We start from the raw sequence: 23237 nt of genomic DNA, 5'->3' as shown, positions 1-23237 counted from the left end.
TATCACCGCCAAGACTCGTCTTCTACTCTGTTCTCTCCCATTTCCCTCGCCCCAATCCCATCTCCTTTCCCGATTTCTCCCAACTCGTCGCCCAGAGAGGAAGCTGGGTGACTCCGAGCTCTCTCTCTTCCCCTCTCCCTCGTCAATTTTCATCCAAATTCAAAACCCCGAATTTCGAATATCGTGCTTCTCAAATCAACGACTTCACTCCCATTGGTGGTAGCTCGAAACCCCAATTCGACGCTCCCGTCTCCAATCGACTGAATCCTTCATCAGAAATGTTGTCTGTCTACTTCTAGGGCTCCCTAGATCTGATTTCGATCTCGTATTCGACACTCTGTACTACATCCTCATCAAGCTAATCAAAATCGCAGATATGGCTATCAGGGTTACCTTCTCCTTTTCCGGCTACGTCGCCCAGAACCTGGCCGCCACTGCCTGCTCCCGTGGTGGCAATTCCCGCTCCTTCCACGAGTGTTGGATCCGTTCCCGCTTCTTCTGCCCCAATCAGAAGCCCGACGTCGACAGACCCAGCGTTAATTGTCAGTGGACTCAGACTCAGACCCGAACCGCTTCGATGTACAGCACCTTGGCTTCGGAAATTCTCGGAGACGATTGCAAGAGCCCACTCGTCATGGGTCTGATCTCGATCATGAAGTCAACGGCCGGCGTCTCGGGTGCCTCGACTTTAGGTGTCTTTGGGATTTCTCCGTTCAAAGCCACTTCGATTATCCCATTCTTCCAGGGGTCGAAGTGGCTCCCCTCCAGTGAGCCACATACAGCATTGGAAAGCGATATTGTGGACAAAGGAGGAACACAAGGCTGTATAAGTGATAGTGAGGAGATGAATAGCTTGGGGTTCCAGTTGAATCAAAAGGATTTTGGTAGCAAGAGCCGTTGGTTTTCGAGGATATTGGATTTCTGTTCGGAGGATGCCAAAGCTGTCTTTACGGCTTTGACTGTCAGTATCCTCTTCCGGTCGTTCTTGGCAGAGCCGAGATCGATCCCTTCAGCTTCTATGTATCCTACTCTGGACGTGGGTGACCGCATTTTGGCAGAGAAGGTAAACCAATATGGTATCATTTGACCTGAATTTTATAGTTCTGGCCATGACTTTACTCTTGCTTTTGTACCTTATTCATTATTGGTGAATACTGTGGAATACTCTTATTGATCGGTTGGTGAGGAACCGTATTAATCTTCATTTTTTTCCAAAAAATTTTACCTGCTTTGACGACAAGAATAGTAGCACATCGCGAACCATAGATTGTCCTTTTATTTTAAAGAATCTTCTATGCGTGGTAAAGCCTGCGGATTAGATCAGTTCTTGAATTTCAATATTTTCATAGATTATCCTTCAATGGGATTTGAGCCAGAAGTTTGTTATTGGCAATTTAATCAGAAACACGATGCATTCATCATGATTTGAATTTCAGCTATCTAAATATCACCTTGAATGATCCTTCGTGTTTCCAGTCATTCATTTTACATGCCAAGTAAATTATTTTGACTGATCAGATAATTTTCAAATGAGAGATTTTTCTAGTGTTCTTCAATTAGGAATTTTATTGATTTCCATTGTTAAATTATATGTTAAATTTTTACCTCTGATGGAAAAGTTGTTTGATATTAGATCCATTTAGCAACTTGATTAAATTGAGGTGAAATGACAAACTGCTACTGGTTATAAATTGGATGTAAGATGGTTTGCTGCTGATGATTGACTGAGGTTTCTATTCCTTTTTTTTTTCTTTTTTTTTTTTTGTTAGGTTTCATATTTCTTCAGGAAGCCTGAGGTTTCAGATATAGTGATATTCAAGGCACCTCCGTGTTTGCAGGTATTTTAGTAATGAACTTATTAGTGTTTTTGCATAAGAAGTTCCTTCTTTCACATGCTCCTTACAGCAGTTTTCTTCTTTTGCTTGAATTCTGCAGAAATTGGGTTTCAACACAGGTGATGTATTTATAAAAAGAATTGTTGCAAAGGCTGGAGACTCTGTTGAAGTAAGCTCTTATGTTTATGTCATTGAACATATCCATAGTTTGAGGTCTTTTGTCCATGTTTCTTCCATTTGCACTATTGTTCATATCCTCTTGTCATATACCATATTTGTTTCTGGATACTGTATCTCAATGCGAGGATTGTGTTTGATAGGTTCATGATGGGAAACTGTTTGTAAATGGTGTCATACAAGATGAAGATTTCATTCTGGAGCCAGTTACTTACGACATGGAACCATTGGTACTTATATTTTTCTCTTAAAGTATATCTCAGTCATTCATTTAAATGGCCACTTTGTTGAGCCAATAGGTGAACTAAGTGTTATGTTGTGATGGTTGAACATCTACAGGTTGTGCCTGAAGGGTACGTTTTTGTTATGGGAGACAATCGCAATAACAGCTTTGACTCTCATAACTGGTAAGTATATCAGGATGTCAATTGGCAGCATCACATTTTGGTTTTGAATCTGTAGCCTTTGATGGTTTTGTCAGCTGCTGTGGCATGTTTATTTAACACTGAATTCTCAAAATTACTTGAGTGAAATTGGAAACAGATATATGTAACATATATGTTTTGGGAATAAAGATACATCTAACAATATGTTTAACCAATTTTTTCAGGGGTCCATTGCCCATCGAAAACATAGTTGGTAGATCATTGTTTCGTTATTGGCCTCCATCCAAGGTATCAGACACCATTAGTTATCCAGGTGCAGAGAAGAATGATGTAGCAGTATCATAACAGATTCATAGCCCTCTACTTGCAGAGAGATATCTTCATTCTTCTAGATAGCAAATTCGTGATTAAAACTCATGGGGTCATGGACCCGGACGCCTGTGAATGTCTTCCCTTGGAATTATATCTTTTGATGGATCATCTTGTCCATCATCACGTACCTTCATTGATGGCCTAATGCTGGCTATGACTTTTTTTTTTTTTTTTTTTTTTTTTTTTTTTTTTTTTTTTTTTTTTTTTTTTTTTCAGGGAGGAAAACCCCCCCCCCCAAAAAAAAAAAAGGGAAGAGCTGATGAGACAATTTCTGTAATGGCTTGGTATTATTCTTGCTCTGATTTAGTTTTTTATTTTTATTTTTTGGTGTGATGGGGCTCAGGCATTCGAGAAGAAGAGCCTTAGAGAGGGAAATGGTGTCTGACTTGGGACTGATAATGTTGAATAAATTTCCGATACCATTTCTTCTGCTTTGTGTTCAATGTCTACGTCTTCGTTGTTAAAAATTGTCAGTTGATGTCGCTGACCTTCTTTCTCTTTTCTTCAGTTGTTGATAGTCAGACATTTTCATTTATGGATGTTCTTAAAATGTTTGATTATTTTGAAGAAACTTTACCTTTAAATTTTTATTTTTATTTAAAAGTTATGAATGGGGGAGGAGCAGCAGAAAGGAAAGGGAACTGTGGGTGTTGTTTTTTGTCTTCTATTTTATGTAAAATGGATATTAGAGACCCTACTCCTGTACAGGGTGTGGGAAATAAATATTGCTAATAGAATTTTTTATTATTTGTAAAAAAAAAAAAATAAAAAATATTTTAGGAAGAGAAAATACATCTCCAACTGAAGTCCGCCACGTGGCGTTCATTTAACGAAGCAAGTAATTACAAGAGCTGGAGTCCACAGAAACAACACTATCGGGGGCATAAACTCGTTTTATTTCTCAGGGGATCAGCGATTCCTTAGTGACAGAACAGAACCATGAGGACGCCGAATACAGCCTTGACGCTCTGACACAGTCGACCGCTGAGATGAGCCGTTTCTTCTTCTCTCTTCTCCTCTTTCAGGCCTTTGCACTTACTCTCGCGTTTATTCCTCTCCAATCCCACGATCATCTCAATCATACCCACTTCTTGCAGGTACGTTTTCCCTTTTCTACTTTCACTTTTCCCTTCCTCGATCTTCATTCATCTTCTTCCAATTTATCCATTATCAGGATGTGTTGAAAGAGATAGCCACCAAGCAAAGCTGGGATTTGGATCAACTTAGCTTTTCCAAATTGCAACTCCGTAAGGTTAGGGTCGGAGTGGCTCAGGCCTATGAGTTTTGGATCCGGTTCGGAAAGAGCCAAATCGTTTTCAAGTTCCCTGTTGAAGTGGCTTCTTGGACAAATTTCAGCAACGCTGGCTTCGATTTTGGGGATTTGGTGAAGGAAGCTGGTTCCCTCGCGGTGCTTGATTCGTTTAAATTGGAGGGTCCGTTTGAGTTGCGGGTTTCTGGCGATGCTGATGATAGCCTCTCCCTATTGTTACCGGTAAGCTTCCCTTTCTTTTTTTTTTTTTTTTTTTTTAAATTGTAATTATCATTTTGAGTACCTTCTTCCATATTTTCTTCCTTTTCAAGTGGAAGAAAACTTCTATTTTTTTCATTTATACGCAAGTTGGCCGAGTAAAAGAATAGTTTATGAATCGATTATATGCTTAGCTATCAGTAGATAAATTTCAAGAGCGAACTTCACGATGGGCATGAGCGATGAACATTTAAAATCTTACCCCTTAATCCATACATTTCATTTGAAAAATAATGCTAATGTTAATGGTTTAATTGGTGCAAACTTTTGTGGTTTTCACTTCGCATTTTTGGTAGGGTTTGATGTTCTTTGGTGCTCCCTATATATTTCTATTTCCTTCTAAGATTAGCTTTCCATTTTCATTTTTCCTGCGTTGGCAAGTTCTACAAACTGGAACCCGCTTCTATTTTTTGTATAAACTATCACTTGTAAAAGTAGGTTCTGTTAGAAAAGAAAAAAAGCATTATGAACTGTAACGTGATTACTTTGGCCTCTTAGTGTGTTTGCTTTAATCTTGATCTTGCTCTATTGAGAGGATAAGAGAAAAAAACTACTTCTGTAACACTTCCAATATGTTTTGTTGGATTTAATGAATTTCTAATGGAATGCAATACAGTTATTTTTGTTATTCAGTATAATGTCATTGGTTATATAGTTCAGAGGCTGTTATCATTATTACATTACAAGTTTGATTATGTAGGTATGTAATTAAAACAAACAAGGTGATCAATTTTGGTTGTAAAGCTTCTTGCATTAGGTTAGTTATTAAAAGGAATCAAACGTGTAGTAAGGTTGAAGAGACGGGTAAAACTTCAGAAGGAGTCTGCATTCTGTGTATGCCTTAAATTATCCTATGTGATCTTCCCACCTTAGTTCTGGAAAAGCTTCTGAGAGAAGTCCGAAAGAAGTTTCAATTCAATCAATTTTTTAACATTTTTTAATCTTACATAGACTTTTTTTCTTTTGCAATATTAGAATGATGAAGAAATCTAATTTGTTGACAATGGATATAATACTATCTTTTAGTTTGTACAAAAAATGTTACCTTGTTCTGGGTGTTTTTATTGAATTTCATGATTTCTGCTTCTTTTTTCTCAGATGAAGTTGTTTCTCATCTACTGACAGTCCTGTGCTATTTTTATTTTTGGTAATCAGATGAATACTTCGTTCACTGGACTGAAAACAATCCGTGTAGGTGAAGGCATCTCCGTGGAAGTAGTAAGAGCTCGAGAAGTCTCAGTATTTTACACATTGGATCTTGGCTTATCATTGAATAAGGGTGTCGTCTATTACGATGGGATAAGTGGATTTTGGTCCTTTTGGCAGTCCCTATGCATGCCATTACTACCCATACGAATTTCAGGGTCAGCATCACTTGTTGCCTATCAGACTCGGAACCCTGATTCCTACATTGAAACCACTTCCTTATCTGAGGAGGCAATTGAATTGCTGTCAGAAAAGTGTCACAGTCACCGAGCGTATAAGCAGGTACCATTAATTGATTCCTTAGCTCTGAGAATTGGTAGGTTGGAAAAAATTTTGAAAAGTTCTATGGTTGATAGAACAAATAAAAGAAAGTTATTGGGTTTTCTCAACGCCAAACTTAAGGCATCAACCATTGTCCGGTTCCAATTAGAATTGGAAAGAAATAGGAGCAATGATGAACAGACGGATTGGAGAACAAGGCCTAGAGTCGAACGACTTTGGTTCGAGGTAATGGCAAGAATTGAAGGCCAAAAGTTGATGCCTCTCATGGTTAAGAAGGTAACACCTTTTGTTGGAGTAGATTCAGCTGCATGGAGTAGTTTAATGTCAAATATTTCTTTTACAAAGTTCCCGTCCATCCTTGTCCCGCAAGAGGCTTTGACACTAGATGTCAAATGGTAGGAAGGAAGTTTGTAAAATACATGTGTATGAATATTTAGATTTCATTTTCGTTTCTTTGGATTATCGGCTGCCTACTGCATTTGAATCATGAGGAGCAATCTTTGACAGCTACTGTAAATAATTCTATAATGAAAATGAAATAGAGAAAGAACAGAAGATAGATTCTTTTTTTTTATCTCTTGAGCAGCCAAAACTTCTGAGGTGGTCTCTGCACATTTCTAAGTCCAACTCAAATTCAATTATATAAGATCAAGTTCAAGAAATATGTTAAAAAATTATTTAACATCTTATTTGTATGTTTATTATACAATTAAAATATGATTATTTTTAAAATATTTTTATATATTTTACTTTTTTTTTTGGTTGCAAAATTGGAATATATAAAATATATTTAATTTCTTAATAAATAAGTAAACCCAATTGAGAAACACTCACATTTTGGATTGTTAAAAGTTATATATCCCATCACTGGCTGATACTTCCAGAGACATTCCCCGTGGCCTTCATAGAATTCTTCAACTACACGCGGCCTTTCCCGTAAAAGTAACTCTTCCATCGTCATCATTTCTTCCCCGCCAACCCCCCTTTGTCCTCCAAGTCTCTCTCTTCTCTTCCTCTCATCCCCTGCTACTACTAGCCTACAATGGATCTCCGTGAAACGATCAGCAACCACAACGACGTCACATTTAGCATTGCCAAGCACGTTATCGCCACCGAGGCCAAGAACTCCAACCTCATTTTATCTCCGCCGTCCATCAACGTTGTTTTGAGCTTAATCGCGGCTGGAACCCGAGGCTCCACCCTCGCCCAGCTGCTTTCCTTCCTAAAGTCTCAATCCTCGGACCAGCTCAACTCCTTCTCCTCCGACCTACTCTCTGTTCTTTTCGCCGACGGTAGCGCCTTCGGTGGCCCCCGTCTGGCTTTTGTTAACGGTGTTTGGATCGACAAGTCTCTTTCTTTCAAGCATTCTTTCAAACAGGTTGTTGATAACATCTACAAGGCTGCTTCCGATCAGGTCGATTTCCAAACAAAGGTAACTTTGGTTTTGTTTCTTCTCCGCATGTTTGAGTTTCATTTTATTTCATTGAATTTTGATTGTCGTAAGCATTTAAGTTCTTCGTCGTTAGATTATCATCCTGTCTGTTGTATGGTTTTTTTTATGCCCCTGTTGTGTGATTATGTTAGATCAGCTATTATGCAGGTTTCTAAGTCTAAATCATGGTTTACGTTGCAGTCAAGAAAAAGTTGTATCTCCTACCTTTCCTAAGGAAATACCATTAAAAACTTTTACAGGATTGTGCTATGTGAACGGTGTGGTTGACTCAACTCAACCGCAGTACTTTCCTAATTATAACCAGCTAAGAAGAACAGAACCTCTGTATGTAATATGAGTTCAACTTAGTTGATTTTTTTTAAAGAACAAAATTTTGGGCTTTTACGGTGGGATGAATCCATTGAAGAACAGAACATACTGGCTTTCTTCTCTATTTTATCTTTTTGCTTAGACTTTCTTACTTAAAAATTATAAGATTAAACATTTGATTCTTCTGAATGTACACCTACTTGCCTACGACTATATAAATATATATAAAATCATCATCTTATCTATTGTTGGATTTATCAGTGTTTTTGGTTTGCATACATCTCTGTCTCTTTTTTCTGTTTCTTGGACTTGTGAGAAAAGTTATTTTGTTCAGTGTAACGTAAAACATTGACATAAGACTGCTCAGTAACTCAGTGTGATACGAATTGAGTTTTGGTTTTCCTAATGGACTATTTAAGTACTGTCATTTCCCGCTAGTTTCCATTGATGAGGTGATGGGTGTTCTAATAACCTTTCATTGTCATGGTGGTGACCTATTTGAAGGCTGTTGAAGTAACCGGTGAAGTGAATTCATGGGCTGAAAAGGAGACAAATGGCCTTATCAAACAGCTTCTACCTACTGGATTTGTTGACCACACAACGAGGCTCATTTTTGCAAATGCCTTGTATTTCAAAGGAACTTGGGGTAAAACGTTTGATCCATCGGAAACAGAAGACCATGACTTTCACCTTCTGAATGGGAGTTCAGTTTGCGTTCCTTTCATGACCAGTATGGAGAAGCAACTTATCGGTGCCTACGATGGTTTCAAAGTTCTAGGGCTTCCTTATAAACAAGGTGGGGACAAGCGCCACTACTCAATGTACTTATTTCTCCCAGATGCAAAAGATGGTTTGCAAGCTCTGGTAGAGAAGTTAGGATCTGGTTCTGGGTTCATTGATAATCACATTCCCCACCAAAAAGTTGAAGTAGGTGACTTTAGGATTCCAAAGTTTAAGATCTCTTTTGGCTTTGAAGCTTCTAAAACTCTGAAGGAATTAGGACTGGTGTTACCCTTTTCAGAAGGAGGTTTGACAGAGATGGTGGACTCCCCAGTGGGGCGGCACCTATATGTTTCGAGAATTTTCCATAAGTCACTCATTGAAGTCAATGAAGAAGGAACAGAAGCTGCAGCTGCTTCTGCCGGCGTGATACGTGTCGGCAGCTGTCCTCGAATTGTTGATAATATAGACTTTGTAGCTGACCACCCGTTCCTATTCCTGATCAGGGAGGACTCGACTGGCATGGTTCTGTTCATCGGGCACATTCTGAATCCATTGCAGGCTGACTGAATCTGTTATGGTGATGCTAATGGTTGAGTTAATAAAATCTAACAAACATACATCTATAGAAAGTGGGAATTTTCTGTACTTTGGTAAATATTCAAAGCCTGGACAATCCTATTCTAGGATATTGTGTCTAAATAATCGTTTGTTGTTATCCTCATGAAGCTCCCTTATCCTTTTTGTTCTGGTTCTTGGATGAAGCTGATATTGGTATTAGACAGGGATATAGGATATAAATGGGGTGATTATAGCTATGTATCTAATATGTGGATGTGAATGGTGCTCGTTGTGGAAATTTTCATTTGCTGCTTCTATTAGACTGGGATGCGAATGAATTTTGAAGTTGTGTGTTTGATTACGATGTACTTTTTTAGACATATTGGATTAAAGAATGAAAATGAGACAAGAAGTGTTTGAGAGAGGTGGGAGAAGAAACCCATCAACGACTAGTGAGGTTAGACTTTGTCTAAACGAATTATTACGAATTTGACAGAAAAATATTTTATGATGATTAATTTTTTTTTTAATTAAAGTAATTATAAATATAATAAAATAAAATATTAGTTGATAATTAATTTTTTTTTTAATTAAAATAATAAGAATAGATTAATACTCTGATAAACCTCGTCAATATGCCAAAGAAAAGAAAAGTTAGTGAGGTAGGATATTGTCTTCCCACAATTCTTGCCTTTTTCTCTTTTTACTTTGCTAACTCTCCCTAGTTCTTTATTGGATTTGTAACGTATTTGCTATATATAAGAGATTTAATATATAATATCATTTTAAATATTTTTTTTTTACTTTTAACGTCACATGAAATTTGATGTGTAAAAAAAAAGAAAATGTAATTTTTTATTGTTTTTAATTAAAAAAATTAAGAGAAATAATCATGAATTTTTTGTACATGCAGTTGTACTCATAACAAAAGATGATAGTCACATTTCTACCAACAAGTAGTAAGTGATTTAAGGGTTCTGAAATTTAAGATCTGTTTTGGCTTTGAAATTTCTAAAATTTTAAATGAATTAATAGTAATGTTATCATTTTTTTAAGGGAGGAGCTGGTTTGATAGAGATTGCGAACTTTATAGTAGGACGAGAACTATATGTTTCAACCATGCATTGAAGTTAATGAAGAAGGAATAAGCACTTACATCTACTTATTATAACATTCTACAAGTTGGGTATAGTCTTATTATTGATAAAATAGAATTTGTAGTATTAAAGTTGACTATTTAAACAGTTAACTTAATAATCTTACACACTTAAATCATTTAATAAGGTTAAAATTATTATATGTATATATAATTTAGCATAAGATATAAATATTCTTATTGTAGTCCATATGCTAACTTCGAAAATATTCAATACATAATTTTCTTCTTCTCAAGTTTTGCTTTTGTTTCTTCTTTTTTACTTTCTCTAGTTGCATTTAGTTGTAACATGATATTTGAGCATTCTTTATGTAATCTTTGTGATTTTTCTTATTGTTCTTCTTCTTCCTATGAGTTTTAAGAAATTTGTTATTTATTTTCTTGCAAATCAGTATAAAATTTTTCTTTTGTCTCTACATTTTTAAATATCAAGTATAAACTCAACTTATAGTTTTATCATCATTTTACTAATTTACGAGTTATTCTGGTATCGTAATGATTTATGAGATATATTACTCATCTTTGAGCAACATTGATTGCTCTATCCGTCAAAGAAAAATGAATGTTTGTTAAAAAATTCAATTTCAAAATCTGAAAAATATAATATGATTTACTGTATTGATTAAATTTAACAATATAGTCATTTTTTACTATACTCAACTCTTAGTCGGAAAAAATTTCCACTAGCATCATGTTTTCAAATCAATACATGCAATCTAGAATGATCTAAACCCTAGAGTCGAACGACTTTGTTTGAGGTTATGACAAGAATTGAAGTCCAAAAGTTGACATCTCTCGTGGTTAAGGAACAATTTTTGTTTGAGTAGATTCAGCTGCGTGGAGTTGTTTGATATTAAATATTTCCTTTACGAAGTTTCCATCAATCATTGTCCTTTAAGAGATTTTAACACTATATATTAAATAGTAGAAAAAGAATTTATAAAATACTTGTGTATGAATTTTTAGATTTCATTATTTTTATGTTGTTTTACGTGATTGCGTATTGTTTTTGAATCATAGAGAGAAAAAAAAATATAAAATATAAATTTTTTTTTTCTCTCTAAATCAACACAGAACATCTTAAATAATTTTTGCACGTATACATAATAACTCATAACTTTTTGAGTTACTTGATATATTGGTATTAAATTCAAAAAAATTCTAAATCCAATTCAAATTCAATTATATAAGAGCAACTTCAACAAATATGTTAAAAAAAATTTTAACATCTTATTTGTATGTTCAATATACAATTAAAATATGTTTATTTTTAAAATATTTATACATTTTTATATATTCTTTGGAAAATTAGAATATATAAAATATATTTAATTTCTTAATAAATAAGTGAACCCAATTGAGAAAAACTCGCATTTTGGATTGTCGGTTACATATCCCATCACTGGCTGATATTTTCCAGAGAGTCCACGTGGCCTTCCTAGAATTATTAAACTACACGCGGCTTTTACTGTAAAAGTCACCCTTCAAACGTCATCGTTTCTTCCCCGGCGGACTCCCCTTTGTCCTTCAAGTCTCTCTCCTCTCTTCCTCTGATCCTCTGCCACTAGCCTACTATGGATCTCCGTGAAACGATCGGCAACCACAACGATGTCACATTTAGCCTTGCCAAGCACGTTATAGCAACCGAAGCCAAGGAGTCCAACCTCATTTTATCTCCGCCGTCCATCAACGTTGTTTTGAGCTTAATCGCGGCTGGGGCCCGAGGCTCCACCCTCGCCCAGCTGCTTTCTTTCCTTAAGTCTCAATCCACGGACCAGCTCAACTCCTTCTCCTCCGACCTACTCTCTGTTCTTTTCGCCGACGGCAGCCCCTCCGGTGGGCCCCGTCTAGCTTTTGTTAACGGTGTTTGGATCGATGAGTCTCTCTCTTTCAAGCATTCTTTCAAACAGGTTGTTGATAGCATCTACAAGGCTGCTTCCAATCAAGTCGATTTCCAAACAAAGGTAATTTTGGTTTTGTTTCTTCTCCGTATATTTGAGTTTAATTTATTTCATTGAGTTTTGATTGTTGTAAGCGTTTAATCTAACAATCTTGTCTATTGTATCGTTTATTTTTATGCCCCTGTTGTGTAAGATAAGCCATTTTACAGGTTTCCTAAAGTCTAAATGATGGTTTACATTGCAGTAAAAAAAAAGTTGTATCTCCCACCTTTCATAAGGAGCTACATAAAAACCTTGGTCCAAATGGAAGGATTTTGTTATGGAACAATGTAGTGGACACAACTCAACCGCAGTATTTTCCTTAATATAACCAGCTAAAAAAAATGGAACCTCTGTATGTAACATGAGTTCAACTTAGGTGATTATTTCTTAAAAAAAAAAAGAACAAAAATCTGGGCCTTTTACGATGGGATGAATCCATTGAAGAACAGGATATACTGCCTTTTTTCTCTGTTTGATCTTTTTGCTTAGACTTTCTTGCGTAAAAACTATAAGATTAAACCTTTGATTCTTCTGAATGTACACCTGACTTGCCTACTACTATTTTTTAAATCTGGGTTTATTTTGAAGTCTGTAACACTGGGGAACTGAAGATTGTTAGATCATCATCTTGTCTAGTGTTTGATTTATCAGTGTTTTTGGGTGTGGGTACATCTCTTGGTCTACTTTTTCAGTTTCTTGGATTTGTGAGAAAAGTGATTGCATTTAGTAACGCACAACATTGATATAAGACTGGTCATTAACTCAGTGTGATGCAAGATTGATTTATGGTTTTTTTAATGGGCTATGTAAGTATTGGCATTTCTCGCTAGTTTCCATTGATGCGGTGGTGGGTGTTCTAATAACTTTTCATTGTCATGGTGGTGACCTATTTGAAGGCTGTTGAAGTAACCAGTGAAGTGAATTCATGGGCTGAAAAGGAGACAAATGGCCTTATCAAACAGCTCCTACCTCCTGGATCAGTTGACCACACAACCAGGCTCATTTTTGCAAATGCCTTGTATTTCAAAGGAACTTGGGGTAAAAAGTTTGATCCATCGAAAACAGAAGACTATGACTTTCACCTTCTGAATGGGAGTTCAGTTTGCGTTCCTTTCATGACCAGTATGGAGAAGCAACTTATCGGTGCCTACGATGGTTTCAAAGTTCTAGGGCTTCCTTATAAACAAGGTGGGGACAAGCGCCGATACTCAATGTATTTATTTCTCCCAGATGCAAAAGATGGTTTGCAAGCTCTGGTAGAGAAGTTAGGATCTGGTTCTGGGGTCATTGATAATCATATTCCCCACAAACAAGTTGAAGTAGGTGACTTTAGGATTCCGAAGTTTAAAATCTCTTTTGGCTTTGAAGCTTCTAAAACTCTGAAGGAATTAGGACTGGTGTCACCCTTTTCCGAAGGAGGTTTGACAGAGATGGTGGACTCCCCAGTGGGGCAGGGCTTACATGTTTCGAGCATTTTCCATAATTCATTCATTGAAGTCAATGAAGAAGGAACAGAAGCTGCAGCTGCTTCTGCTGGAATGATAAGATTTCGCAGTTGTAGTTATATTGTTAATAAAATAGACTTTGTAGCTGACCACCCGTTCCTGTTCCTGATCAGAGAGGACTTGACTGGCATGGTTCTGTTCATCGGGCACGTTCTGAATCCATTGGAGGCTGACTGAAACTGGTATGGTGATACTAATTGTTGAGTTAATGAAATCTAACGAACTTACATCTATGGAAAGTGGGATTTTCTGTACATAGGTAATATTCAATGCCTGGACAATTCTATTCTAGGATATTGTGTGTACTTAGGTAATATCCAATGCCTGGACAATTCTATTATAGGATATTGTGTCTAAACCCTTGTTCGTTGTTATCCTCATGAAGCTCCCTTATCCTTTCTGTTCTGGTTCATGGATGAAGCTGATATTGGCATTAGACAGGGATATAAATGTGGTGATTATAGGTATATATCTAATATGTGGATGTGAGTGCTGTTTGTTGCGGAAAATTCTTATTTGCTGTTTGTATTAGACAGGGATAAAAATTCGTTTTTGATATTAGTACTATTTTATTTGAATTAGTTTCCATTAATTCTTTTCTTTTGCTTTTTTAGTTTTTATGCTTTAAAAAATTATGTATATTAGTTTTTTTCCCTTAAATTTTTATCAACGCATTTATTTAACAAATTCCTTCCTCCCATGTCTCTCCATCTTGACATGCAGTGTTTATTATTTGTTTATTTGATTGTTAATAAACAAAAACCTTCCTCAGCTCTCTCCTCCCTCCCATGTCTCCGTCTTCAATCCATTTCTCTTCTCAGTCCCATGGCTCATGTTTTCCCAATCTCAATCCCAATCCCAATCCCAATCCCAATCCCAATCCCAGCCCTGATTGTGCGGGGCCTTCTTCAAAAAGGTAGCAGCCACGTGACATCCATATAATTCTCATCCCTCTGGATATATCTTCCTCTCTCTTCTTCTATGTTTGTGTGTGCTTTTAATCTTTTGGCCTGGGAGCATCTGGACCTTGTGGTGGGAAAGATGGTGAAAATTTCAAATTACAATGCTTCAGATCTGCAAAACCCGGACTCCATATACATACACACGCACATATATTGTTTTCTACTTACTCTTGCTTGTCTCGGTGCTTTTTGAAGCAGTGCTCTGAACAGTACATCTTGCGGGGAGGATTAAAGTTAATTAATTTTTGTACTTTAAAAAAATATCCATGAACAAGCAGTGAGGTAGGATCTTGTCTTCACCTTCACATATGTCTCGCCCTTTCTCTCTCTTTCTTCTCAAACTCTCTTTTTTTTTTTTTTTTTATATGAGAAAGTAGGTTTGCATTCCGAGTATATACTTCTTATCATAGGAAATTTTTTTTTTTTTTTTAAAAAGTAAAAAATAATAATTTCTATGAAGTGGGTCTAAAACAAATCTAATTTTTAACTACGTAATTTCAATTATAAACACCTTTTTATTAGTTAATTTTAGAAAAAAAAAAAACTGATTAATAAAATGTTAAATAATAGTAATTTTAGCTCAACTTGTTTACAAGTCAATCATAGTGGAAAGCGTGAGGTAAATTGTAATTTTCAAGTAGTTTTCCAATTCCACTTTGCCAAAACGTAACCCACATGCCTTGTCGTCTCATCTGCTGTCTGCTTACTGGATCAATTAAAGCTAAAGCTAAAGCTTGACTCGACAACAATTTCAATCTAGATTCGCCCTACTGCTCTGCAAAACTTGAAAGAAATGTATTCCATAAAACTGTTGATTTTTTTAATTTTAAATCTTAAATAAATAAGAGTTATAAAATTTTATTTTTGAATAAAAAATTCAGTATAATTACATAAAATATCAAGCTAGATTTAAGATTGAAAGATATTTTAGATCCGGACAACACAGCACATGATCAGCATATGTAAAAAGTATGGCTGCTTCAGAAGAATTTCAAAGAATGGCATTTTAGTAGTTAAACAGAAAGGTCAGGGACGAAAATGGAAAATACCTAAACATGGGAGAGATGGAGCTTGCTTAGGCTTTTTGAAAGGACCTGTACTGCCCGCACATCACATCATTTAATAATCGTAGTCTTCATTTATTACTTTCAGATTTCAATTATATACATATGCATACACGCAAATGGGTATGTATCATAGTTTTATAATGGTATATATTTATGCTCCTCGGTTCACGACAACCTTAACGTAATCCTAACTCCCTCCCAAAACCCAATTCTCTCTCTCTCTCTCTCTTATCTCTCACTCTGTGTTTCAGGTTCCTGAAAGTTATCATTTCTCTTTTAATTTGCAAGTGTTTTTAAAGTTTTAAACGTAAAATATAAATGATCCGTCCCGGTTTCTTTATTCTAATCTGATAAAAATTTAATATTTTAAAAAGTCTGCTAATTTACCATCTCCCCTTTTTGGAAGAAGACAAAACTACTTTATTAAACATTTCTTTTCCCCATCTTTATCTTTCTCCTTCGTTCTGTCGGTGTGATTCAAAAGTTTTATCGAAAACAAAGGTTCAGACTTCCCTGCTTTTGAAATCCAACAACACAGAATAAGAAAGAAGAAGAAGAAGAAAAAATGGTCGAAACAGGAAACTATCAACACCCACCGGTGGCAGCGCCACCAGTACCCCATGCCACCCCACCACCACCTGGACCGCCACCCCTTGCTATCTCCAGGGGACCCACTTGGACTCCTGCCGAGCAGCTCCACCAGCTCCAGTACTGCATCCATTCCAATCCTTCCTGGCGTTAGTCTCTATCTCTCTCTCTCTCTCTCTCTCTCTTTCCAGTTTTGGTTTTTACTTACTATTGAGTAGTTTATACTTATCTGATTATTTAATTCGAATTGAAAGCTGGGTGAAAGTAAGAATTTTATGATAAAAGGTGAAAGATTTCTTTTAATATTTCGTCTATTTTTTATATATGTTTTGCTGCATGTCACTATCTATATTGTGCGGTTTAAGAGATTAACAGATCCAATTCATGTTGACTTTATAATTATTAATATTCTTTTAATTTTTCTTTTCATGTTAATCGTAATTTTGTTGCCAACTTATTTTCTATCCCTGATTCTGATTCTCTCTTTGATTCGAAACTGCGACGGACTTTGGTCTCATTTTTTTTTTTTCTGAAGTCCATTTCTTCTTGCTATCCTGAATTTTAACATAATTATTACTAATAGTAATTAAGTGCTTATATCAGTGTAATAGCAAGGAAGATATAAGTATTTTGTACAGGAGTACAAGTGATTTGGGTTGGTATCCCGTAAATTTTTATGCTATAATTTTCTGATAAAAAATTGAAATTGACCACTTAATTTATAGTGTTTTTCAACTAACTTGTGCTGTACTATGGGGATGGAAATCCTAAAAACCAGGAGTTTACTCTTGTGCTGAACTGAAATCTCAAATAAATATAATCTTGCTGTTTCTGCTACAAAGTTTACGTTTTTCTGATCATAAATAAGTTGGATTCTACAGCTGAAGCACTTTTGCTGGCTTTCCAACACTATATCGTGATGCTCGGAACTACTGTTCTAATAGCCAACACTCTTGTACCGCAAATGGGAGGAGACCATGTATGTTTTGTCAACAATTTTGGATTTTGTTAATATTGTTGAGTGTGATGCTTGGTCGTATATCACTTAGATGATGCCATGAACAGGGTGATAAAGCCCGGGTGATACAAACTTTGTTGTTTATGTCTGGGATTAACACGCTGCTGCAAACACTTATTGGGACAAGGCTTCCTACCGTAATGGGTGTATCCTTTGCTTTCATTTTGCCTGTGCTGTCCATCATCAATGATTACTCTGACAGGCAATTCTCATCAGAACATGAGGTATGCAGAATTCAACGAATGATGTATCTATAGACTATGAGTAAGAAACAAGCTTTTAAAAAAAAGATTCTGTATTTTTGTGCATGTACTTAGATTTTTCCAGTGGTAATAAGCAAGTGGAATGCATGATGTTGTTACTTAAGCATTGATGAAATTCTTCATGTTGTATGAAAGTTGGGACCAGTTAGTTGATTTAAGCTTATGTAAAATACTTTCCAAGTTCATGTGTTGTATTGCGCAGGATCAAATGCTTCTTCTCAGGCATTAAACTTATTCTCACTCATTGACAGATGCAAATTTTGTCATTTGTTGTTTTGATGGATTTATTTCTATTGCTAGGTTCAAGAATCTTTATTTTCATGCCAGTTTACACAGTGATTTGAAGCGTATGCTTTGGTGACACCTTACCTCTATTGCCTTAAAATTCTTAGGTGCTGACCAAATAACTTCATGGTTTTGATGTGGGTGCTTGCAGAGGTTTCAACATGTTATGAGAACTATTCAGGGTTCCTTAATTGTTTCTTCCTTTATCAACATACTTCTTGGGTATAGTCAGGTGTGGGGGAATTTGACTAGGTAACGTGATCAGACTCTTAAGAGATTACTAAAGTAATTCCAGACTTTTCATTGATCTTCTTCAACTCTTTCATTTCTTTCCTTTTTCATTCACAAGAACCAACTTATTGGGTTTTCTTTTCTTAGTTGTTTTCTTTTTTTGTTTTGGGCAGATATTTTAGTCCCATTGTCGTTGCACCGGTGGTTTGTGTGGTCGGTCTTGGTCTGTTCATGAGGGGCTTTCCACTGGTAATTCAGCTTTCTCATTGAGGACTGCATTCAAAATTTCTTTAATCATACCAAGAATAAAACTCAAAACCAGTCTCTGTTGTTCATTTCATTGGAATATTACTAAAGCACTATCTGACATTATTTGTTTTTTGTACAGCTTGGCAATTGTGTGGAAATTGGTCTGCCCATGCTGATTCTACTTGTCATTTCCCAACAAGTAATCTACCTTGTTCAATTAGTCCCATTTGATTTTTGCCACTCTGATGTTTCTTCTTTATAAATACAAAGAACTCCTTGTTTCGCACAGTATTTGAAGAATATCCACCCAAGGATTCATATGGTACTTGAGAGATTTGCTTTGCTTTTCTGCATCGGGATTGTCTGGGCTTTTGCTGCTATCCTCACTGTTGCTGGTGCGTACAACAATGTTTCACCGCTAACTAAACAGAGTTGCCGCACAGATCGGGCATTCCTTATGTCTACTGCTCCTTGGTATTTACAAAGACAATACAGCTATGTGTGTTTCATGGCATTGCAGTTTAATTTCATCTTGTGTTTGATGTTTTATAGGGTTAAAATCCCTTACCCATTTCAGTGGGGTACACCCATATTCAGAGCAAGCCACGTATTTGGGATGATGGGGGCAGCTCTTGTTTCATCTGTGGAGGTGCAACAGCTATATTTAATTTCACGTTTAATTTGAAAACTTATATTGTCTTTTCCTCAGTTTGTGATCACTCTTGAAGTTTCCTGTTTTCTCAAACGAACTAAAAGCTTGGCTGAATTTTCTACACATGATGTAGACTCCAGAATTAAAAATACAATCCTAGAAACCTCTTGTCTTCATCCTTGCAGTCAACGGGAACATTTTTTGCTGCATCACGGCTTGCAGGTGCCACAGCCCCTCCTGCACATGTCCTCAGCCGCAGTATCGGCCTGCAGGTCCTATTTTGGATCATTACAATATTATTTCTCATGTTTGTTTTCTTTTAAATTCATCCATAATTTACCTGGAAGCATTTGCAATGAAGTGGTGTTGTTTTATCATCTTCACAATTGTTGTCCTCTTGCAGGGTATTGGTATGCTGCTTGAAGGAATTTTTGGTTCTGCTGTTGGTACCACTGCATCCGTGTAAGCACGCGTACTTTTTTTATTTGCACAGTTATCCATTTGTCTCTGTTATAGCTTTTGAAATTACTTCAAAGGTTGAGCTCATCGATTCAACTCCGTGAAAGAAACGTCTCCATTTCCTGAAGCACTAAGTTAGATTACTTTGAAATTGTTCCCCTCCTGTTCAAACCTTCTATCAGGAAGTTAGTGTGTTTATCGTGCCACACAACTAATTTTAATCATGCTACAAATAGACTTCCATTTAAGTTTTGTGCCTATCTTTAGCTACTCTCTCTCATTCGTTTTGATTTAACCTTCACATATCGATCCCTCTGAAGTTGCTGTTCTTATGGCTTGGCAGTGTTTATTTGTTATTGAGATAATTTTTGTCACCTGTTGACGTTATTGCAGTGAGAATGTTGGCCTTCTTGGATTAACACACATAGGGAGCAGAAGAGTTGTACAGATTTCGACTGGCTTCATGATCTTTTTCTCCATATTCGGTTTGTCTTGGAACTTCCCTTCTTTGTTCCATCTGAAGTTTCTCTTTCAGTTTATAATTGATATTTGGTCGTCTAATGCCCATGTTTTTCAGGGAAATTCGGTGCCTTCTTTGCTTCTATTCCTTTGCCTGTTTTTGCTGCCATATACTGCATTTTGCTTGGCATAGTTGGTGAGTGTGTTAAGATTTTTTCGTCTTATGTATTTTAAGTATTATTAGATTTTATTTCAGCATTTCCTTTTTTCTTTTTAATTTTCTGCAGCTGCGATCGGGATCTCATTCATGCAGTTTGCTAATCATAATTCCATGAGAAACATTTACATTTTGGGTGTCTCCCTTTTCCTCGGGATATCAATATCTCAATACTTCGTTTTGAATACTACTGCGGACGGGCATGGACCAGTTAGAACAGCTGGTGGATGGGTGAGCTGCAAATAGTTATTTTTCATATTTTCTTAAAAAAAGCATATGTCCATTTGGCTTCTGGCCAACTCTCGGACAACTTGGTTATTTATCTTTGGGGGTTCATCTCTTTTTTGATGATGTCCATAGTTCATTTTGTACCCATCTTGATTTGGTGGGACAACTCTGCAAAGTTAGTTAGTTAATGGGCCTCGTAAGCTGAGCTAAACAGGCCCATCATCCAGTCTGGTTTTTCACAGTCAAAGGCCAAGCCTGATCTTGGTCCAGCCTGATCAAAGCCCAAGCCTAGCCTGGGTCCAGCTCTATTGGAATTGAAAAATATATATTTATATTAAAGAAGTATTTTTGAAATATTCATCTGACATCCATCATCCTGTTATGTTTGCAGTTTAATGATATATTAAACACAATCTTCTCATCACCTCCGACTGTGGCAATGATTGTCGGGACACTGCTTGATAACACACTTCAGGCAAGATACGCAATTGATGACAGAGGACTTCCATGGTGGAAACCTTTCCAGCACAGAAAGGGAGACGTTAGAAACGAGGAGTTTTACAGTCTTCCGCTGAGGATAAGCGAATATATCCCCACCAGATTCCTGTGAGCATAACCCACGTACCTGTTGTGTGTGATTAGCTATTATATAGTTTTTGGGCAAAATTGTTACCATGCATGATGAGGTATGTTTCATTGCATTGCTGTGATTGATTGAGCTGATGTAGGACTAATTTTGCCCAAATTATGAGAAGGGTTTTCCCTTTCTTCTCAAGAAAAATGAATCTTGATGGTGGTGTGGTGGGGACAGACTTTGAAGGAGGAATAATTAGGGCACTTCTATGGCACATGAAAAACAAAATACCACAAGCACTCTAGTGCATCGATGGCGAAGACAGTATGGTTCGGGTTCGGATCTTTTTTGCTCTCATGTAATTGTTGCACTAAATGTTTAAAATATTATTTATTTGTTTAACAAATTTTAAATATATACGTTGTGCTTTATACTATTTTATTTTGTTTGATAATTTTCTCCCTGTTCTCTAGTTGTTTTACTTGTGAAAATTATTTACTTAGGTTTATAGGTTGGTATTTATTTATGTTGTCGATACATTTGTTGTCTGCCATTAGATCCAGAACGTTGGTCATCATATTATTGAATATTGAATATCTTTTTAGATTAATTAATATGAAATATTTAATGTTCAAAAACCATCTTGAATAAATCCAGCTGATGTTCTGAAGCATGTAGTGAGTCAGGAAGGAAAATCTTTTTTTTTTTTTTTTTTTTTTTTTTTTTTCTGGAGAAAAAGAAAGGAAGGCTTACAGAAAATTTCCCCTTCCCCCAGGAAATTACTATCGTCTAGAGGAAAGGGGGGCAAGCAGAAAGAAATGTGTACATGTTTATTTACCTGATCCTCGGAGTTACATAAACAAATTAATTTATAAATAATCAAGATTCGTTAATGTTATAATTCAAAAGAGTAAATAATCATTAGCAAATAAATGGAATATATTGATAATTTTCTGTAGAAATTACGTGTACCAAAATTGAAAATTACAAAAAAAAAAAATCAACTAGAACACAGAGCAACAAGCATTAAAAGAGAACAACCTCCTTATGATTGATAATGATATAAACTAGTGCTATGTTAAAGTAAATAGAGAAAAAATTCACTGAGCACATAACACTAAACAAAAAAAAAAAAAAAGTAATGGAAAATAAAATTAATGGCATAAACCAAGGAAAACAAACTTTTAATTTCACGAATATCTCGTAATCTAACATGTTTCCAGCAGTGTTACTTACAAAAAAAATAAAATACAAATAATACGAGTTGATTTTTCTTAACTTTATGTCTAAACAGTTTCGTAGTAACAATATATTAATATTTTAACAAGCTAAATAAAAAATAAATATTGAATGCGAGAATATATACCTGATTTTCATCATTTGAAATCTATAGGAACTAAACAAAAGTGAACATATCAATTTGTAAATAACCATGATTTTTCTACATTATAATTCAAATGAAAGAGAGCTATTAAAAATTGTACGTAGCATATGCATAGTTTCGCATTGAACAACGGATATCAAAACTTAAAATGAAAAGAAAACGACTAAAATAAAAAAGAATAAACACTGAAAGAGGAGAATTTTATTTTCCTTTGCTTAACATTAAAAATGACCTTACACTAATTTTTTCAATTTAGTCATTTCAGCTCATGCGAACATAATACTGTTTCTTTTGTTATTCCCAAATGTTAAAAATGCCATATGCTTTTTATGGGATGATATTAGTGATTTTCGTCGGTTTTTAATTGTAGTTTTAGTTCATTTATCGCAATTTTTCTTTATCGCATTTGAGATGTTTCTTTGTTGGAAAAGTTGAAGAGTTAAATATGATTTTTTTTAGTTTATTTAAATTTGTGATTGTATTTGAGTTTATTTGTAAATATATTTAAATTTTGTAGTACACATGGTTGAAATTTGTTTGGTTTAATTTGTTGTAATTTCACTTGTGTTGGTTGTGCGTTTATTTGTTTGGAATGATATAATATTCAGTTGGATATTTCTTTTAGGTTATTTAGATTTCTAGTAGTACTTGAGTGAGTTTGGAATTGTATTCTAACTTCAGTTTCTAATTATAATTTGTTTGTTTTGACTTGTTCATATCGATTTAGTTTGATGCACTTTTGTTTCTTTTTTGTGTTTAGATTTGTTTGGTTAATTTTGAGTAAATTTGTTGACTCCTAAATTATTTTTGTTAACTGTAATCACACTCCTATAAATCTATGTTTCAACTATTTTAAAATAGGATAATATTAAAATCTTCTAAAATTTAATGTAATCGAAAGTACAGAGAGATAATGCCCTAACTCTTTCAGACTCCATCAAAAAATTAAAAGAAAAAACTACAATGGGATAAAAAAATATAATTAAACTGAAAAATATATATTAGAAAATAAAATTTATATCATAAGGGAAAGAAATTAAACAGCTTATTCACGAATATCTCATAAAACACAGCAACTCATAGTACCAAACCACTGTATAGACCAGCTTCAAAATTCTGATTACCACTTCAGTAAATGCAACCTGGTTAAAAATACCGAAGAGACAAT

The 23237-nt window shown here is 35.5% G+C and overlaps 4 protein-coding genes across 4 annotated transcripts; all 4 read left to right on the top strand.

The window, feature by feature from the left end:
- On the top strand, positions 1–6360 carry LOC110825637 (uncharacterized). The gene is made up of 9 exons (XM_088221355.1): positions 1–1063; positions 1770–1838; positions 1936–2004; positions 2156–2242; positions 2352–2419; positions 2623–2740; positions 3658–3867; positions 3945–4262; positions 5454–6360. Exons 1-9 carry the CDS (start codon positions 377–379, stop codon positions 6183–6185), a joined length of 2358 nt encoding a protein of 785 aa, XP_088077481.1. The 5' UTR covers positions 1–376; the 3' UTR covers positions 6186–6360.
- Positions 6361–6636: 276 nt separating this feature from the next.
- On the top strand, positions 6637–9174 carry LOC110824912 (serpin-ZX-like). The gene is made up of 2 exons (XM_088207272.1): positions 6637–7218; positions 8053–9174. The coding sequence occupies exons 1-2, from the start codon at positions 6829–6831 to the stop codon at positions 8836–8838; spliced, it is 1176 nt and encodes a 391-aa protein (XP_088063398.1). The 5' UTR covers positions 6637–6828; the 3' UTR covers positions 8839–9174.
- Positions 9175–11414: 2240 nt separating this feature from the next.
- Positions 11415–13902, top strand: LOC110810188 (serpin-ZX-like). Its single transcript, XM_088207261.1, has 2 exons — positions 11415–11949; positions 12825–13902. The coding sequence occupies exons 1-2, from the start codon at positions 11560–11562 to the stop codon at positions 13608–13610; spliced, it is 1176 nt and encodes a 391-aa protein (XP_088063387.1). The 5' UTR covers positions 11415–11559; the 3' UTR covers positions 13611–13902.
- Positions 13903–15537: 1635 nt separating this feature from the next.
- PDE135 (Xanthine/uracil permease family protein) lies at positions 15538–21139 on the top strand. The gene is made up of 14 exons (XM_088207255.1): positions 15538–16199; positions 16932–17029; positions 17116–17292; positions 17768–17868; positions 18021–18096; positions 18236–18295; positions 18386–18570; positions 18649–18745; positions 18934–19020; positions 19152–19210; positions 19601–19692; positions 19785–19862; positions 19954–20114; positions 20503–21139. The coding sequence occupies exons 1-14, from the start codon at positions 16028–16030 to the stop codon at positions 20719–20721; spliced, it is 1662 nt and encodes a 553-aa protein (XP_088063381.1). The 5' UTR covers positions 15538–16027; the 3' UTR covers positions 20722–21139.
- The last annotated feature ends 2098 nt before the right edge of the window (positions 21140–23237 follow it).

The sequence above is a fragment of the Carica papaya genome, chromosome 1 (assembly GCF_054855325.1).
Source record: "Carica papaya isolate Zhongbai chromosome 1, ASM5485532v1, whole genome shotgun sequence".
NCBI lineage: Eukaryota > Viridiplantae > Streptophyta > Magnoliopsida > Brassicales > Caricaceae > Carica > Carica papaya.
The sequence above is the reverse complement of the archived record's forward strand: the minus strand, read 5'-3'. Positions and strand labels throughout refer to the sequence as shown.

What these genes read in the sequence shown, in the direction of transcription:
- LOC110810188 (XM_088207261.1), top strand. Translation starts at nt 11,560, where the DNA reads ATGGATCTCCGTGAAACGATCGGCAACCACAACGATGTCACATTTAGC. An exon ending in AAGTCGATTTCCAAACAAAG is followed by an intron (nt 11,950 to 12,824) that starts GTAATTTTGGTT and finishes ACCTATTTGAAG; the next exon opens with GCTGTTGAAGTAACCAGTGA.
- LOC110824912 (XM_088207272.1), top strand. Translation starts at nt 6,829, where the DNA reads ATGGATCTCCGTGAAACGATCAGCAACCACAACGACGTCACATTTAGC. An exon ending in AGGTCGATTTCCAAACAAAG is followed by an intron (nt 7,219 to 8,052) that starts GTAACTTTGGTT and finishes ACCTATTTGAAG; the next exon opens with GCTGTTGAAGTAACCGGTGA.
- PDE135 (XM_088207255.1), top strand. Translation starts at nt 16,028, where the DNA reads ATGGTCGAAACAGGAAACTATCAACACCCACCGGTGGCAGCGCCACCA. An exon ending in CCATTCCAATCCTTCCTGGC is followed by an intron (nt 16,200 to 16,931) that starts GTTAGTCTCTAT and finishes TGGATTCTACAG; the next exon opens with CTGAAGCACTTTTGCTGGCT. An exon ending in GATCTTTTTCTCCATATTCG is followed by an intron (nt 19,693 to 19,784) that starts GTTTGTCTTGGA and finishes CATGTTTTTCAG; the next exon opens with GGAAATTCGGTGCCTTCTTT.
- LOC110825637 (XM_088221355.1), top strand. Translation starts at nt 377, where the DNA reads ATGGCTATCAGGGTTACCTTCTCCTTTTCCGGCTACGTCGCCCAGAAC. An exon ending in ACCGCATTTTGGCAGAGAAG is followed by an intron (nt 1,064 to 1,769) that starts GTAAACCAATAT and finishes TTTTTTTGTTAG; the next exon opens with GTTTCATATTTCTTCAGGAA. An exon ending in AGAATGATGTAGCAGTATCA is followed by an intron (nt 2,741 to 3,657) that starts TAACAGATTCAT and finishes TCGGGGGCATAA; the next exon opens with ACTCGTTTTATTTCTCAGGG.